We start from the raw sequence: 13,917 nt of genomic DNA on the forward strand, positions 1-13,917 counted from the left end.
CTGTAGTACTTTGACAAATGTTAGATAGAAGAGATAGATGGGTGGGTAATTAGAAAGAAAGAAAAATAAACAAACCAATGGGTAATGTGATCACATTTAAACAATCATTTAAACAATTTAAATCAACAATGAAGTTTTGTTTAATTCTCACTTATAAGTTATTCACAGGGGTATTTTGACTCTCTAAAGTTCATAAACAGAATTCAAATCATCCAAGCAGAAGTAATTTGCTGCTTTTAAGCCAAAGCCCTGACTAGCTAGAGAGTTGCCTCTAGGAATTAACCAGAACGAAATCCTGATTAAGCAACTAATTGGCTTGTCTACTAATGAAAAGAAAAACAAAGTACATTTCTCTACCTCCAGACACAGAGTCATAAAAACAGAAGTTTTCAGAACCACCTTAAAGATGTTTAAATCCCTGACAATAAGATTCAACAAGGTGAAGCCTAGTGATGGGAGCGATGAGAATAAACAAGGTTCTGATCCAAGCAGCAAGTCACAGCAACCCACGAGACAGGTATGCTCCCCACATCCCTAAATCAGTCTTGATTCTCATCATTTCTTGTCTGGGGAGGAATTTGAATAAACACTATGATGTGTGATTTCTCTGCAGTTTTACTTGCTACCATCTGGGTCATGGACTGTTTGTCTTTGGGGTTTATCCTTATCATTTTATACGTACTGCATATATTGGCTTTAGAATGGAATAATAAATGTTTAGAAGACCCTATTATGATTTGGAAAAGCAAAGTAAGACTTCTCCTTGCTGATTTTCACTTCTACCATCATCCAAAATGAAATCATTTCTCAAATATTAAACTGGTTATATGATCTAGTTCCAACAGAGAATGTCAAACATCCTGGTCTTAAGAAACTGCATTTTAACAGTAATTTCTCTAGACCAGGAGTTCTCAATAGGGAGTAGTTTGCACTCAGGACAATCAGCAACGTCTGAAGATATTTTTGGTTGTCACAGCCCAGGGGTAGGGAAGTTACTGTCATCTAAAGGGGAAAGGCCAGAAATGCTGTTAAATGTCCTAGAATGAACAGGAGAGCCCTTTACAACATAGAATTATCCAGTTCAAACTTTTAATATTGCCAAAGTGGAGGAACCCTTCTCTGGACAAATATTTGCACAAGTTCTAAGTCTGTTCATCTATAAAATGAGGATGATACCTGCTTTGTAGCCTTGGTATACAAACTAGAGACAGTATAGATAAAGCATATAGTAGGGAATTCCTAAGTGGTAATTATTATCATCATCATTATTAATAATTTGTGTTCTTATGACAGATTTAAGTCCAAATGGTAATTATATGATCAATATTCACTTACAGCTATTTATAGAACAATTTTCATGAATTGCTCACTAGATTTACCTAAAAGCACTATGTAAGATTTTTAGAGCAAGAATTATTTTCACATCTAGGAGAACTGGATGAGAGATGTCAAATACAAACAGGAAGGTACCTCAGGGACTAGCATAGCATGGTCTAATGATTCAGGTTTAAATGAGCCTAGAGTATAAAAAATACTGAGATTACCTAATGTTGGCCCTAGAAAATTTGCCTTCCTTTTCTGATTAACATTGACTGTTTCTGCAGTGGAAAGAAGTGGAGAATGTTCTTTATGAGAGTGCCCTTGACTTTTCTAATACTTGTGTCAAAATAAATAATCTCATACTTTAAAAGTTACTTATATGTTTAAAAACTTATAGACTATCACAAGTGTTGAGCTGGGTACTTCCCTTCAACTAGCCTTGTGTTTTTCTCTGGGAAAGTCATTACAGTGATATATGCCAACTTACCATCATGATTATTTTCCTGCAGAGCACATAAAAATAGCTAATACATTATTCTCTTGGAGAACATAGTAGCTAACAGCAATTACTATGTACCAAGCAAGGTGCTATCCCTTTCCAAGCACTGCTGTATTGAATTCTCATGGGCCCTGTTATAATTTGTTACTTACGCACAACTTACAAATTGCAGAGTCTGGATCAGAACCCTGTTCTATCTGACTTTAGTTCCTGAGAGCTAAATCACTAGGTTATATTGATACAAAACAGAAGGCAAAATGAGCAGAAACTCCTTAGAGAGTTGTCTTTCCTTCAGAAACATTAATATTGGAGAGCTACTCAGACTAGACACAAGTAGGGCAGCTCTTAGACACATCCTGTGCCATTCCTGACAGCCATAATTTGTGGATGTTAATCTGGAAGTCTGCTGGCATCACATATCTTAAAAGTCATACTGGGGAATTATTTGCAACTACTCTTTCCAGTAACATGTTGGTAAAAGAAAAATAGTTTTTCTCCAGTTTCAAATATGCTAAATGTTAAAAATGACACAAAGTTAAAACCCTCTTTTCATCTACAGAATATAACCTTTTAAAATGACATTTAAACAACATATTTCTGAAATACAAATCGATTATTTGAGTCCTATAAAAATCTATGAATGAATAAATCAATTTACATTGTATTTTAAGTGTCATTTAAATAGTTAATTCTCAAACCAAAATATCATATGTAATTCAAATTTGTCAATAACCATGAAATCAAAAACTGCAAACTCAGACTAGTACAAACTCTCTCTCATACTCCAGAATAAGACACTATTCACATAAAACTACATTTATGTACAATAAAACTATGATGGAAATGTTTCTGAATAACATGATGTAAAAGTATTTGATTGAAGTCAGAAGGCTTTATCACTACTTCATAATCTATCCAGGGATCCATACTTTTCTAACCACTTAATCAATTTCCTATTCAATAATATAAGAATAATAATACCTGCCTTGCCTAACACATATGAGTCTTAAATTAAATCATCTGATCAATTTGCTTTCCAGTTTAAAATGTTTCTGACATACAGTGTCTGAAAATAATGTCAAACTTCACATCAAGGCTTAAAAGACTCTCAAAATCCCTTCCTACTTCACTAGCCTCATCTTCTCACCCTTTTTCCCTTCCAAGCACTCCTGTAGTCTCCCTTCACCTACATACATCTTAGGCTTTTGCTAAACATACGTCCACTGCCTGTAATATTTCCCATGCCTTGTCCATCTGGAAAACAAAAATCTCATCTTGATTTGTAAATTCAGGAGTCACTTCCTTTTGAATAGTGTCCTTCCTTTACCTTCAACTCCAGAAGAACTGACCACTCCCCTTTATGCCCCACCCCTAGCATCTACTAACATTGTGTCATCACTGATAACATTTCATGTCAGTTGCACTGGTGTGTGTTTGTTCCCCCTATGCAGCTGTGAGCAGCTTGGGAGCCAAACTTTCTATGCTCTAACCTTATATCTTATTTTACCCTGTCCCCATGGGAAAATCTTCAGGTATACACTGGCCACATCCAGTGAGATATACTTACATTTCAAAGGAAAGCTTAAATGTTAAGATAAATGATGAGATAGATGCAAATGAAATCATGGAATGTAAAAGGAAGAGAGCTATGAGTAAAGACACCAAGGTACTTTCTTCTTTCCATCATTTTACATTCTACCTCTAAAGACCTAGACTGGGACCAATGCTATGGCTGTAGGAAGTTAGAACCAGGCTGTAGGAAGTTAGAACCAGAACTGGGAGAAACATGTGCCTGGGAGATGCAGCAACCACAGTGAAAAAAACAGACTGTGGTCAACAAACTGTGGAGATTGAAGTTGATTATTCAATAATAGAGCCAAGAACATTCATTTAAGTGCAAGAATTATCATTTTTAGTATATCATAAACAAATGATCAATTTTAATGACTGGCTTGATTATGGAATGAAAAACTCTTATATTTTACATTCAACTTCATTTTATGTAAAATCACATGTACTATCTCTATTTTTTTCTCAAAGGGAGAAAACAAAAATGAAAAGAAATCTCTCAAAACCAAGATGCCTCCAGTTTCAGCTGAAGAGTCATACACCAAAATTCAAGGTAAGAACCCAAATCTGCAGAAAAAAAACCTAAAAATAAAATGTATATTTCTCTGAAATGTATTGTCTGATGAAACACCTGTCCTTGACTAGGTAAATTATGTAGGGTCACACTTGAGATTATTTGAAGATCTGGATATTTATAAAAATTATTTCTTCATTCAGTCAGTTATTCAATAGACGCTTTTTTGTCACCTACCACATGCCAGGCCCTGTTCTGTGGGTTGGAGATACAGTGGTAAAGAATATGGGCCAAATTTGTGTTAACATAAGTGTATAGCGAACAATGAAATTTCAGGTAAGTGTTATAAAAACATTAAAATAGATGTGGGTTATACATGTTTAAAGGTTCTGTTCTCTTCACCCTTGAAACTCCATTAGAAATCTTATCTACTCCTAGGGCTACCACACTCACTTCTACATTGATGATTCCAAATTCATATCAGACCAATTTCTTTTTTAAGACCCTGTCCAATATTTTCCAAGTAACCACTGGACAAATATACCTGTATGTTCTGCTGCCATCCTAAAGAAAGCATGTCCAAAATTTAATTCCTTATCTTCCCCTTCAACTAAGCGCCCTCTCCTGATTTATTTCTATTCCTGGTTCTATTATTTTTTCAGTCTCTCAAAACCTAATTCATGTTTATTCCTCTATCTAGGCTGTTCTATAAAGGAAATTAGTCACCAGATCTCCTTTCATAATGGCCCTCAAACCCACTTCATTCCTTTCCAATTCCACCATTAATGCCATCCTTATTAGTAACTCATGCTTACATGACTCCCAGGCTCTAAGTGATCTCTTCTGATTAGGACTCTTTCACCCAATCTCTCCCCTTTTCATCCAGCCCCAACAGTATTAGCAGATTAGTTTCCATTAATCATTATTTTGATCTCACGTCTCTGTTAGTCTCTTCTAAAGAGCCTTAAGTGCCCAATATTGCCTGCAGGACAAAATCTAAATTACTTCATCTGATTTGGTAGGATCTAATGAAATCTATTACCAGCTCCTCTCCTATTTCTCCTGAGTATTAACACTACATTATCACCAATAAAACATAAAAATGATAGAAGAATCACTAGAACAGAATATGCTACTGTTAAACAATGAAAACATACAATTATTGTTACAAAACTAGAGTAAATGTTTTTGCTTTTCATCTATTAGACAAAGGTAGATGTATGATAATTTTTACTAGAACAAATTTTGGAGCTGAAGCACAATTGAGTTTTTGCTAGCCAGAATTTCTATCTCTAAGGAGGAAAAATAAGAAACACGTGAAAATTACAGGCAAGATTGTAAATAAAGAAGCAAATCACAAGAAAGGTTGTAAGTAAACAAATTCCTCTATAGGAATATCCCTACGATCAAATGCTGAAGAAATGGTCCCATTGTCATTATACTTGACTGCTCTTATTTAAAAGAAAAACAAAGAATCTATGTGAAGAAAATAACAATTTAACAGAGAAATGTAGAATAATCTTGAATAACTGGAGGAAAATAATATGTTCCCAGTTTGGAGGGTAACATTATAAAGATACAGATATAGTTTTGTAAATAATTCATACTTCTATTTTCATGATCTCCTCTCTACCCGCTTTCAACAATATATTTTTAAAAACAAGGGAAGAAAATTCACTTTAGTTTTCTTGATTTTATTTATTTATTTACTTATTTATTTGGAAGTACAAATCTAGGTTTTTATTGTTCTGATTAGAATGTAGAGAATACTTACTGTGTCTATAGAGATCAGCTGGGTTTTTTCACTTTCTTTTGCATTTTCATCTCAGCCAAGAAGACAGCAAAATAGTGTCTTCTAAACAGTCATCATTTACTTACTTGAGGAGAAAGAAAAACAAAGTAAATGTTCTGCAATGTTTTTCAACATGAATGCAGTTTAATACTACCTCCTAACTGATTACTAAAGCTAGGCTCTTCAATTGTTAGATTATCTGATTTAAAATGTTTACAATGATGTATCACTGAAAGAGAAACATTTAATAATCATAAAGCCTCCATTTCTGATAAAAGTTCACACACATATGTTACTTCCACAGATAGTAAGACTCCTATACCAAGAGGATATAATAAAAAAAATGTGTTCTTGACATTTTTTTCCCTCCCACCTCAACAAAAACAAAACATCAACCAAAAGACACCTCTCTTGATTCCACTTCCTCTTTGGCTATTGCCTCATTCCCATATTCTCCTTTAGAGTAAGACTGCTTGAAATAGCTATCTATACTTGTAGTCTCTGATTCCTGTTGTCTCTTTCTCTTTTTTATTTTTTTATTGGAGTATAGTTGATTTACAATGTTGTGTTAATTACTGCTGTACGGCAAAGTGACTCAGAGATATATATATATATACATGTATATATATATACATATATATACATTCTTTTTCATATTATTTTCCTTTATGGTTTATAAGATATTGAATATAGTTCCCCGTGCTATGCAGTAGGACCTTGTTTATCCATTCTATATATACCAGTTTGCATCTGCTAATCCCAAACTCCCAATCCATCCCTCTCCCATTCCCTCCCCATTGGCAACCACCAGTCTATTCTCTATGTCTCTGATTCTGTTTCTGTTTCATAGATAGGCTCATTTGTGTCATACTTTAGATTTCACATATAAGTGATATCATATGCTATTTGTCTTTCTCTTTCTGACTTACTTCACTTAGTAAGATAATGTCTAGGTCCCTCCATGTTGCTATAAATGGCATTATTTGGTTCTTTTTATGGCTGAGTAGTATTCCATTGTATATATGTACCACATCTTCCTTATCCATTCATCTGTCAATGGACATTTAGGTTTTTTTCATGTCTTGGCTATTGTGAATAATGCTATAAACATAGGGGTGCATATATATTTTTGAATTATAGTTTTGTCTGGATATATGCCCAGGAGTGAGATTGCTGAATCAAATGGTAATTCTATTTTTAGTTTGCTGAGGAATCTCCATACTGTTTTGTACAGTGGCTGCACCAACTGACATTCCCACCAACAGTGTAGGAGGTTCCCTTTTCTCCACACCCTCTCCAGCTCTTGACATCTTTTTATCAATAGCATTATTTAATCTTCAAATTTTTCAAAAGGAGTAGAAGGTTCTTCTGTAGATCATATAAGAATTTTCATTGCATACAATGAACTGTTGGTTAACAAATGGAGGTATTGAGGAAGAGAGAAACACCCTACAGTAGAAATCAACTCTGCATATCCAAAGGAAGAAAAAAGCACAGAATTGTCAAGATAATTCAAACTATAATTCTGTTTTATTTTGAGTTATTTTAATTTTTTTATTGACATATAGTCGATTTACAATGTAGTGTTAGTTGCTAGTGTACAGAAAAGTGATACAGTTATACATATTTATACAAAAATAAAGAATATTTCATATTCTTTTCCATTATGGTTTATCACAGGATATTGAATATAGTTCCCTGTGCTATACAGTAGGACCTTGTTATATATTGATTTTATATACAGTATTTTATATCTGCTAATCCTGAACACCTAATTTATCCCTCCCACAGCCCTTTACCCCTTTGGTAACCATAAGTTTGTTTTCTGAGTCTGTAAGTCTGTTTCTGTTTTGTAAGCAAGTTTATTTATGTCATATTTTAGATTCCACATATAAGTGATACCATACGGTATTTGTCTTTCTCTTTCTGACTTACTTCACTTAATATGGTAATCTCTAGGTCCCTCCATATTGCTGCAAATGACATTATTTCATTCTTTTTTATGGCTGAGCTGTATTCCATTGTGTATATATACCACATCTTCTTTATCCATTCATCTGTAGACATTTAAGTTGCTTCCATGTCTTGGCTACTGTTAAAAGTGCTGCTGTGAACATTAGGGCATGCATGTATCTTTTTGAATTAGTGTTTTCATTATTTCCAAAATTGCTGGATCATATGGTCATTCTATTTGTAGTTTTCTAAGGAACCTCCATACTGGTCTCGATAGTGGCTGCATCAATTTACATTCCCACCAACAGTGTAGGAGGGTTTTCCCTTTTCTCTACACCCTCTCCAGCATTTGTTATTTGTAGACCTTTAAATGGTGGCCATTCTAACTTGTGTGAGGTGATACCTCATTGTATTTTGATTTGCATTTCTCTAATAATTAACAATGTTGAGCATCTTTCTGTGTGTCTATTGGCTATCTGTATGCCTTCTTTGGTGAAATGTCTATTTAGGTCTTCTGCCTATTTTTTGATTGGGTTGTTTGTTTTTTCATTATTGAGTTGTATGAGCTGTTTGTATATTTTTGAAATTAAGCCCTTGTCAGTCACATTGTTTACAAGTATTTTCTCCCAGTCTTGTAGGTTGTCTTTTTGTTTTGTTTATGGTTTCCTTTGCTGTATAAAAGTTTGATTTGGTTCCATTTGTTTATTTTTGTTATTTCTATTGCCTTGGGAGCCTGACCAAAGAAAACATTGGTACGATTTTTGTCAGAGAATGTTTTGCCTATGTTCTATTCTAGGAGTTTTAAAGTGTTGTGTCTATATTTAACTCTTTAAACCATTTTGAGTTTATTTTTGTGCATGGTGTGATGTTACGTTCTAACTTCACTGATTTATATACAGCTGTCCAATTTTCCCTATATTACTAGCTGAAGAGACTGTCTTTTCTCCAGTGTATATTCTTGTCTCCTTTGTGGATGATTAATTGATTGTAGGTGTGTGGGTTTATTTCTGGGCTCTCTTCTGTTCCATTGATTCATATGTCTGTTTTTGTACCAATACCACACTGTTTTGATTACTGTAGCTTTGTAGTATTGTCTAAAGTCTGGGAGGGTTATGCCTCCTGCTTTGTTCTTTTTCCTCAAGATTGCTTTGGCTCTTCTGGGTCTTTTATGGTTCCATATAAATTTTAGGATTATTTGTTCTAGTTCTGTGAAAAATGTCATGAGTAATTTGATAGTGATCACACTAAATCTGTAGGTTGCTTTGGGTAATATGGCCATTTTAACAATGTTAATTCTTGCAGTCCAAGAGGATGATATATCTTTCCATTTCTTTAAATCACTTTCAATTTCATTTATCAATGTTTTATAGTTCTCAGCATATAAGTCTTTCACCCCCTTGATCAGGTTCATTCCTAAGTACTTTATTTTTTGATGAGATTTTAATATTATGAGTTATTTTATAATAGTGATGGTTTCAAATCTGTAGTTCTCACATAAAAATACAACCTTGACGACATGAAACCAAGAATCACATCTTTGGGATTACAAGTTTATTCTTATTCTTGTTATACTCTATTCAAAGTGTGTTTGTAATCTTAATATTTCCTGGCTGGTAATAAAAGCTCTTTCATGGAAACTTCATTTAATAGAGGAGCTATTTGAGTGGGAAGGAAAAAAAAATAGTTTCATTTAAATTTGCAGACTTAGCATGTCTTCAGAAACTTTAATAGGAATAACAGTTATATTTGAGATATTTTGTTTTGAAAAAGCAAAATTATTACTGTTTAAATATAGCCTCTTATACATGGTTGGTATTTCTGTGTTCTTCACTTCAAAACATGCAGGTGCAATGTCATAATATCTGCAGATGTTGATTTCTGATTATAGAACTCTTATCTTCTGCAGAGCCTGGTTTAATTTATATCTGCCATAGAAATGAAGAGCGCAACATATTTTTGATTCAAATAAAGATAACTTACTAAAGTCCTCTTTTGATTACAATCATTTTTCTTAGGCTTCCACTTCACTTATATTACATTAAATGTTTCTTTAAATTAATGTTTTGGTACCAGCATAGGATATGTAAATGACTTACCTAGTGATTTATGATGCCATAAAGTGACTCTATTTGTGTGGAAGTGGATCAAAGTTTGGTGCCCATAACTTGTATGGCTTGGTAAGCTCAATAATGCCCCTCAAGGTATCCATACCCCAACTCCCCAAACCTATGAATTTGTTACCTTACATGGGAAAAAATTGCTGATGTGATTATATTAAAGATCTCGAGATGGTAAGATTATTCTGCATTATCCAGGGGCCCTCAATGTAGTCAAAGGGTCTTTATAAGAAGAAGACAAAAGGGCCAAAGGCAGAAGAAGGAGATGGGATGATGGAAGCAGAGGTTGGATTGATGCATTCTGAAGATGGGGGAAGGGACCATGAACCAAGGAATTCAGGCAGCCTCTACAAGCTGGAAAAGATGAGGAAACAGATTCTCTCCTAAAGCCTCCAGAAGGAATGCAGCCTGTCTTAGACTTCTGACTTACAGAACTGTAAGTGAATAAATCTGTGTTGCTTTAAGCCATTAAATTTGTGGTAATTTGCTACAGAAATAGAAAACTAACATATATGGCTTTAAAATACTCCACACTTTCAAAGTCACAATTAAGAAAATGACATTTTCAGTCCAAACAATCATACAATTAATACTAAAGGCAGTATTTTGTACTAGAGAAAACAGAGTTTGACACCCCTGAATTCAAATTATTACTCTGCTACTTAACTAGTTTTGTGTGACCTTAGTTGGTCAAGATATTTAACATCTCTGACTCTTAGCTTGCTTGTGTATAAAATAAGGATAATACTGTCATCACTAGGTTGTGGGTATGAAATTAATTAATATACATAAAGCATTTAGCATCGAGGTTGGTAAATTCCAATGTTGATAGAAATCAGATAGCTTAAACGAGGATCACGTATGCCCTGTCTAAAGAGCCAGAGGTCACTCGGCTCCGACCAATAGCTGTCATGCGGGGAAGAGGGTTAAGTGCTGCCAGACATTTCATCTTCAGTCTAGAGAGACTGCAAATACAAATCTTAACTTGAAATTTCCCAGTTTTTAAACATTGACTTTTTAGTGTTTAAATATTCCCTTATTTTACATCATTGAAAGAAAACTGAATTCTTGTCAAATTTAGCCCATACTACCATTCTGTGGCCTCTAACCTACCACATGTAGGTACTCCATGTAGTTAAAACCTGTGGACATTGACAACACTCGACAAGATGTTTTTAGTTATCCTCTTAGTCTTCCCTTCTTTTCCAGTCATGCTCTCCAGCCCAGACTTTATGTTGCAAACAGACTACAAGTGTGGGGTCCTCCCTGCACCTTCTGAGCCAAATCGCTCTCCACAACCAAGATCCCAGCGTGCCAGTTTCAGCACGGTTCCAGGTCTGCAGAGGCATCCCAGGCCTTGCCAGTCCCCCACCATCTATCCAAACTGACCTAGCCTGCATCTCAGCCAACTCAGTTTGAACAGACATCCAGAGAGCTAAAAAACAAACAAACAAAAAACGGCTCTAGGGCTTCCCTGGTGGCGCAGTGGTTGAGAGTCTGCCTGCCGATGCAGGAGACACGGGTTCGTGACCCGGTCTGGGAAGATCCCACATGCTGCGGAGCGGCTGGGCCTGTGAAACATGGCCACTCAGCCTGTGCGTCCGGAGCCTGTGCTCCGTAACGGGAGAGGCCACAACAGTGAGAGGCCCGCTTACCGCAAAAAAAACAAAAACAAATAAACCAAAAAAAAAAAAAAAAAAAAAAAAAAAAAAAAAAAAAGGCTCTAGAACTAAAACTGCTCTAAAAAATAAATTATATTATATTTTAAAATATAGAGAGAAAAAAGGAGGGAAAATCCTAGCTTGTTTAAACAAGAGACCACTCTTTAGTCCTTGGTAGTAACAATTAACTTATTCAACTTAACTTGTCTTATGTAGAATAGGAAAATAGGCAGACTGTCTACTGAAATTTAATTTACAAGTATCAGTAAAGGCTTCCCTATATAAACAGACTGGCAGGCATGAGAGGAACTACTATGGCTAATTTTAGCAGTATAGTCCACTTTGTGACTATTGGTCCTATTCACCAGCCAAGGGCTAAGGTGAGAATATAGAAACTACATCAGCAAAAAAAAGAATGAAACTTTTTATCAAAATTACTCAAGCATGTTTCTCTGCTTCATCCCAAAAGAAAGTCTTATACAGTATACAATTAGAATTATAGAACTCAATAAGAAATATTCATTCAAAACTAATACCTAATATGATGATGAACAAAAGAAATGAGAAATGAATAAACTTGGCATGTGAAATTTCTGAAAACTTAGTCTAGAAAAAAGATAAGTAACATGGGCTTTGCAGTTTGAAACGATGAAGAAAATTCCCAACCATGCTGAGGACATGCTGGGACATAGGCATAATCAGGGCACCTTGGATGGCAAGGGCTCATCGTAAGAAAACTTGTGGATAACTGGAACTGAAAAAGTGTTCAGGGGATGGAAGCAGCTGTAGGAACTAATTACTGTCTCTGACTCTTGTTCACAGTCAACATGGCTTCGTTTCTCAAGACTGTTGTGTTTCTCTGTATATATCTACTCTGGACTGCTCTCTTTCTATCTACTCTTTTCCCAGTCCATATTCCAGAGAGAGCAGTCTACCTGACTTAGATAACGACCATTGTTCCCACGGGGCAGAGCCTTCAAGGTGACCATATATATGGGTCACCAGCCAGCATGGATCGCTACCTTCTTCAGGTCAGGTGCCCAGCTGTGTGCACAATCAGGAACCATTCCTGCATGTGATACAGCAGAGATGAAGAGAGCAATAACAGCTAAAAGGAGAAGTTAGGCAGAGAAATCATACACTGTTTTAAATATCAAACAGAAGAGGAGACTATGATAAAATACCTCAGTGTCCACTTATTTTTTAAACTAAAAACTTGAGACTCACCAAAGTGGGTGTTTTCACTTTTTTTTCTTTTTTCTTTTTTTTTGGATAAAATGCCATTTTTTTTTGCAGTTTTCATGATTTAAATATATTTGCATAATTCAATTACATCAAACTCTGTGTTTTTAATCTTCTTTCTGCTAAAGAATATATCTGATTTGTAGGAAATCGCATTCTGCTTTCCTGATCCCTGGAACTCTTTTAAGTAAATAGAAGTTCCTGTATGCCCCACATACATCAATACTGTGTAGACCTGAAGGAGTTAATGTATATTTTTTGAAAAAAAGATCATTTTAATTTACCCTAGTCTGGCTGGTGGAATACTTTGTATTTATATTGCATTTTTCTCGAACGGAGTCTTTATCTACTCCTCACAGAAATCCCCATGACAAAAGTATTCCTCATTTTATGGATGAGGAAACTGTTACAGAAAAGCGACTTATCCAGAGTCCCCCAGAGAATTAGCGATGTTAGGATTAGAGCTCTCTCTTCCGTACCCAGTACCAGTAACTCACCACATTCCTTAATACCTGTATGTAAAATGCATTTTCTAGATGAATTAATCCCAATAAAAGGTCTCTGAAAACAAGCATGCCATTGAGAGAGGACAGGATTCCTTGATCCTGACACAGTACCAAAGTTACCTTAGATGGATCTGTATTCTTTTTGCTTTGCAGTTATTCATTTCTTTACTTGTGATGATGTACCTTAAAGCAAAATCTGCCTAAATGTAAAAATTCCTTCAGGACGTTTTAGCATGTTAAGGCTGCCTGGAGGAACTCTAACCTCTGAGTAGGTTCAAGGATCCCATCCTAGCTCTCTTGGCATAGGCTTCTGCCTGTACACCTCCAGCAATGGGATTTTTGCTGCCTCACAAAAATGTATGTTTCACTGTTAGACAAGTTGCGTTGTTAGAATGTTTGGGGTTTTGTTTGTTTTTCCGTTTTGTAAATCCCATTGATGGATCCCTCTTATGCCTTCTGGAATACATGAAATAATTTTGTTTTCCTGTCTATGTAACAGCCCTTCAAAGAATTGCAAATAACTGCTAGGTCACTAGCTAGTCTTCAATACCTTAGCTAAAGAATATAAGTTCTTCAACCATTCTTCTAATAGGATAGTTTCCAGAACTCTCACCTACTCTGATTCCTTCTAGATTTTTATAGATTGCATGAGCACTTCTTAGTATAAAGTACTCCATTTTTCTATGCTATGGCATTTAAGGCACTCCATCAGATTCCATTGTGTATGCACTGCTACAATATTTG

At 35.2% G+C, this 13,917-nt stretch overlaps 1 protein-coding gene across 1 annotated transcript in view; it reads left to right on the forward strand.

The window, feature by feature from the left end:
- Positions 1–398: 398 nt before the first annotated feature.
- The window catches only part of CNGB3 (cyclic nucleotide gated channel subunit beta 3), a gene marked incomplete at its 3' end in the record, with an annotated part of 141,384 nt that continues 127,865 nt past the window's right edge, over positions 399–13,917 (forward strand). The window contains exons 1-2 of the mRNA XM_079902412.1: positions 399–517; positions 3,860–3,941. Of these exons, the coding sequence (XP_079758538.1) occupies positions 407–517; positions 3,860–3,941 (193 nt within the window). The 5' untranslated portion in view covers positions 399–406. The remainder of the gene's footprint in view (positions 518–3,859; positions 3,942–13,917) is intronic.

Source organism: Stenella coeruleoalba (assembly GCF_951394435.1).
Source record: "Stenella coeruleoalba genome assembly, chromosome: 17".
NCBI lineage: Eukaryota > Metazoa > Chordata > Mammalia > Artiodactyla > Delphinidae > Stenella > Stenella coeruleoalba.